At 44.8% G+C, this 4,992-nt stretch overlaps 1 protein-coding gene across 1 annotated transcript; it reads right to left on the bottom strand.

Annotated features, from left to right (window-relative positions):
* Positions 1–609: 609 nt before the first annotated feature.
* LOC118561756 lies at positions 610–3,163 on the bottom strand. Its single transcript, XM_036133960.1, has 2 exons — positions 2,887–3,163; positions 610–2,482 (listed from the first exon to the last, which is right to left on the bottom strand). The coding sequence occupies exons 1-2, from the start codon at positions 3,048–3,050 to the stop codon at positions 610–612; spliced, it is 2,037 nt and encodes a 678-aa protein (XP_035989853.1). The 5' UTR covers positions 3,051–3,163.
* Between the last annotated feature and the right edge of the window lie 1,829 nt (positions 3,164–4,992).

Here is a 4,992-nt window from a genome sequence, read left to right as displayed (position 1 = left end):
ATGTGCTTATATAAATTTGTTGTGTTTCCACTGCATTTAACTGGCTTTTTACAAACTGTAGCGACTATCAACCACCTTTTTGTCGCTTCTGGGTGCGGGGAATCTGGAATTTAACGCGCTTACAAAATGATGTTGAAACCAGGAGATAAGGTATGGGCATTCCCATTTATTGAAGTCAGTTTGTATATGAACAAACAAGCTGAGTGGCGGTCTTTACAAGTGAGATGGACAGGTAATTATGGAGAGTGTGGATATAACAGAATGTAACCAGTGGACGCAGGCTATTGTGTGCCAAAGAAAGCGGTAAAAACCGTATGACCTCCCGTCACCCAAATCCTTTCTGCCCTCTCACGTCGCACCTATAAAGCCTTCCCCTCCACACCGCCACCAGTGGTAGAGCAGAATATAGGTCAGTGTGTCAACCTAAACAAAACACCGCCACCCAAAACAAATAAACCAGAAACAAACCATACCTAAACACCAACAACTATAAATGGCTCCTACACACCGGCCCCAATTGTGTAGACAGCACAATTCAACAAACATCAAAACAGGAGCCCCAGAAATATGTAGGCCCAAGCATTTTCCTTTTTTTTTTTTAATACAGAGTCAATTGGCTTCTTGAAGAAGAAATATTTTGGAGATGGGTCTTTCCAGTTGTCCTGTTTGTGTCTTCAACTGTACAGCACGCACAAGTACATGTTTATCTGGGTAAGTATTTGTAACCCTTCCGAGGATCCAAGAACCACGAGGAGCAGAACGATCCACAACCACCACGATATCGTCAACAGCAAAACTTCTCCGAGGTCTGGACCATTTCTGTCTTTCCTGCAGCAAAGGTAAGTATTCCTTTGTCCATCTTTTCCAGAACAGGTCGGAGAGGTACTGCACTTGCCTCCAACGTTTCCTGAGGTAAACATCACTTTCTTGAAAAGCACCAGGAGCAACAGTAGGGTTTCCTTTGAGCAGCAGAATATGATTTGGAGTTAGAGCTTCCAAATCATTTACATCATCCGAAACCTTTGTAATGGGGCGATCATTAAGGATAGCTTCCACTTCACATAAAATGGTTTGAAAACTTTCGTCATCCAAGGTCTGCTGGTGAAGAACAGAAAGTAACACCCTTTTGACCATTCTGATGAGCCGTTCCCACACTCCTCCATGATGGGATGCAGCAGGTGTGTTAAAAATCCAGTCAATCTCTTTTAACAACAGGGCTTGGTGGATTTTTGTATGATCTATAGCTGCCAAAGCCTCCCTTAATTCACGCTCTGCACCAATAAAATTTGTGCCATTATCCGATCTCATTTGACGTACTGGACCTCTGCGACATACAAAACGCCTGATGGCATTGATGCAGGAGTCAGTTGTTAGCGAATGAGCCACCTCCAGATGTATGGCTCGGCTGGCCATGCATGTAAAGATAACACCGTATCTTTTAACCATAACGCGCCCTCTCTTGACCTCAATGGGCCCAAAATAGTCCACACCTACATTAGTAAATGGTGGGAATTCTGGGCAGACTCGTTCCTGTGGCATATCAGCCATTTTCTGCTCTGCTGGTTGTCCTCTGTGGCGTCTACATACAACACATTCGGATAATATCTTTCTGCAAGCTGAGTTGGCGCAAGTAATCCAGTATCTTTCTCTGAGAGCTGACAGCATATGATTTCTACCTGCATGACCAAGCTGCTGGTGCAGGTCTCTCAGAATTAGTTTGGATACATGCTGGTCTTTAGAGAGGATCAAAGGATGTTTTTGTTCCTCAGGTAGGACTGAGCGACTAAGCCTACCCCCCACTCTCAATAAACCTTGATGTAGTACTGGATCGAGCCTGTAAATGTCACTTGTGTTCTTGACAACAGATGCTCCACGTTGCAGATCTTTAATTTCCTCTTTGAAGCTGGCATGCTGGCTGTAACAGACGATGGCAACCTCTGCCTTAGAGATGTCCTTTACTGTAAGAACTTGTTTACAAATGGCAGCTCTGTTTTTTCTCATCTCCTCTTCTATCCTCCTAGGAGCTATAGAAGCGTCAACAGAGGGACCCATTGCCATCAACTCTTTCCTCTTCGTACTCATGCTGAGCAGAATATCCTTTAATTTGAGCAACCAAGCAACTGAAATCTTAAGTTTGGCCCAGCTTGAAAAATAATGGACAAACTTAGTAGTAGCATCATGTGGCTGTATGTCAATGGCATTTATCAGAATATCCCTTTTCACCTCTGGGTCCTCAGAACAAACAGGCTGGGGTTCAAAGGGCTCTGGCCACTCCTGCTCGGGCCTTCGGAGGAAATCCGGGCCATTTATCCACCTCTTGCATGACATAAAGCTGTCTGCAGAAAGACCTCTGGAGGCCTCATCTGCTGGATTGGACTTAGAGCTGATGTACCTCCACTGAAACACATTGGTAGCCTCTCTTATTGCAGCCACTCTATTTGCAACGAAGGTGTGAAATCGTTTGGTATCATTACTGATGTATCTGTTATAAGAATTATTATTCTGAAGTCACTATGGCCTCACACCACTCGGACAGAGGAGGCCTGGAGACCTGATGTCTGTGTATAAGATCCACTGTTTGCTGATTGCAAGGCCAAATGCTGCAGCTGCTGAGGGATACTGATTGTTTACGATAGACTGTCTTTGTTTTGTCTCATGGGAAGGCCACGGTGCAGTATTAGGGGAAGCCCGAAAGCGAGGCAGGCAGAGACAGGGCAGACAGAGACTGCAGCGGAACCGTGGGGTGCGAATACTTTCCATCTATGTGAATCTGCTCTGTTTCTCAATAAAAGTGCTGGAACGTTATACCACCGTCTCGTCATTTAGTAAAGATGGGAACTCAGTTACTATTGTTTAATATTCCACCCAAAACTCCCACAACAGTATCTCAACACAGTCTGACTGTCTGTCCAGAAGCATGAGCTATTCAGCTGGATACAGAGCTCCCTTTTCAACATTCTGTCCACCTTGACGGCCAAAACAGCGGCAGTTAGTTCAAGGCGGGGAATTGTTGTCTGCTTTAATGGAGCTACTCTAGCCTTTCCAAGCATGAATGCCAAATGCACATTTCCTCCTTCATCTTGTACCCTCAAATAAGACACTGTCCCATATCCATGGTCACTACCATCTGCAAAATGATGCAACTGGACTAGTAGACGTCCTTTAAAACTGTTTGGCTTGATGCAACGCCTCACTTTAAACCCTGCTATTTTCTCCAGGTCCTGATACCATGATGACCAAAACCGTGACATAGACTGGGGAATAGGGTCATCCCAAGACAGATTTTGTCTGCATGCTTCCTGTAACAACAACTTAGGTAGCAAAGTGTAAGGTGCCAAGAAGCCAAGAGGGTCATAGATTGAACTGACCATTGAGAGAATGCCACGCCTAGTGTGAGGCCTTTTTTCCACAGCAAGTTCAAAGCTAAATGTATCACTCTCTGCACTCCAGCTGAGGCCCAGTGCTTTCTCCAAAGGCAGTCTGTCTCGTTCCAGGTGAAGTTGTCTTGTTGGTTTGGAGCGCTTTTCCTCCGGAATGGTTGACAACACTACTCGGCTGTTGCTTGTCCATTTCAACAGCTGAAATCCTCCCTTTGAGCACAAATCAGTGAGGTGCACCACCAACTGTACTGCCTCTTGCTCTGTGGCCACAGACTTCAAACAGTCGTCAACATAAAAATTTTTGTAAATGGTGTCAGTCACATGCTTGTTGTAGCTGTTGATATTATCTGCTGCTGTCTTTCTTAGAGCATAATTGGCACAGCTTGGTGATGAGACAGCTCCAAAGATATGCACTTTCATCCTGTATTCGATTGGTTTGATTGATGTATCTCCTAATGGCCACCACAAGAAGCGGAGAAAATCCACATGTTTCTCTGACACCTTCACCTGATGAAACATAGCCTGGATGTCTGTCATCAATGCGATGTTCTCCTCTCGGAATCGGGTGAGCACACCAAACAGGGAATTGGTGAAATCCGGCCCCTGTAGCAGCTGGCTATTCAACGAGGTGCCTTTATAGCTTGCTCCACAATCAAACACCACTCGCAACGTCCTCTTCTTTGGGTGGTAAACTCCGTGATGGGGCAGATACCACACACCTCCATCCTTAGGTTCCAGCTGGTCATGAGGAACAACCTCAGCATAGCCTTTGTCAATTAGGTTGGTAACAAATGCTGTATATTCTTCCTTATAGGCCTTGTTCCTGTCAAATTTTCTTTTGAGACTTTGAATGCGTTGCTCCACAATACATCGGTTATTGGGCATGACTGTGTCATCCTTATTAAAGGGCAAATCCAAGCAGTAATGTCCATCTTGGATACAAGCTGATTGCTCCAATATTTCCATGAACTTCTTGTCCTCAATCAACAGTTCATGCTCCTCTTGCAGTGTCCTCTCACTGAACTCCATATTGTATTGAGACACCAACAGCTCCTCCAATTTGACAATGGAAATCCGATTAGTGTAAACAGTAGGACAGCCTTTCTGACCACCATTTCCACTCCTTAAAGGTCCGTTTATGACCCAACCTAATAGGGTTCTCACGGCGTAGGGTCCATCACCTTTGCTGTTTATAATCTCCCATGGCTCCAGGAGCTTTGGCACGTTTGTCCCAATCAACAGGCCAACATCAGCATCCAATTCTGTGATCTTAATATTTTTTAAATATTCCCATTTCTCAACATCTTGCTGACGGGGAATGTTGGTCTTTGAAACAGGAATGGTTTCTTGGGTGTAGACCTCTGGAAGCTCTATGAAGTTGTTTTCTTCCAGTTCAGAAATCTCCAGTCCAGAAACACAGTGGCTAGGCACCAATTTTTCTTGACCCATAGTGCACAGCAGAATGTTAGTCCTTTTACTCTGTAGGTTTAGATGGTTCATGAGCCCACTGGTGATGAAAGTGGCTGTACTCCCAGGATCTAAGAAGGCATAAGTCTGCAGCACCGTATCTCCTCTCTTAGACCTAACCTTAACTGGAACAATAGACAAAGTA

This window comes from Fundulus heteroclitus, unplaced genomic scaffold, assembly GCF_011125445.2.
Source record: "Fundulus heteroclitus isolate FHET01 unplaced genomic scaffold, MU-UCD_Fhet_4.1 scaffold_71, whole genome shotgun sequence".
Classification (NCBI taxonomy): Eukaryota; Metazoa; Chordata; class Actinopteri; order Cyprinodontiformes; family Fundulidae; genus Fundulus; species Fundulus heteroclitus.
The sequence above is the reverse complement of the archived record's forward strand: the minus strand, read 5'-3'. Positions and strand labels throughout refer to the sequence as shown.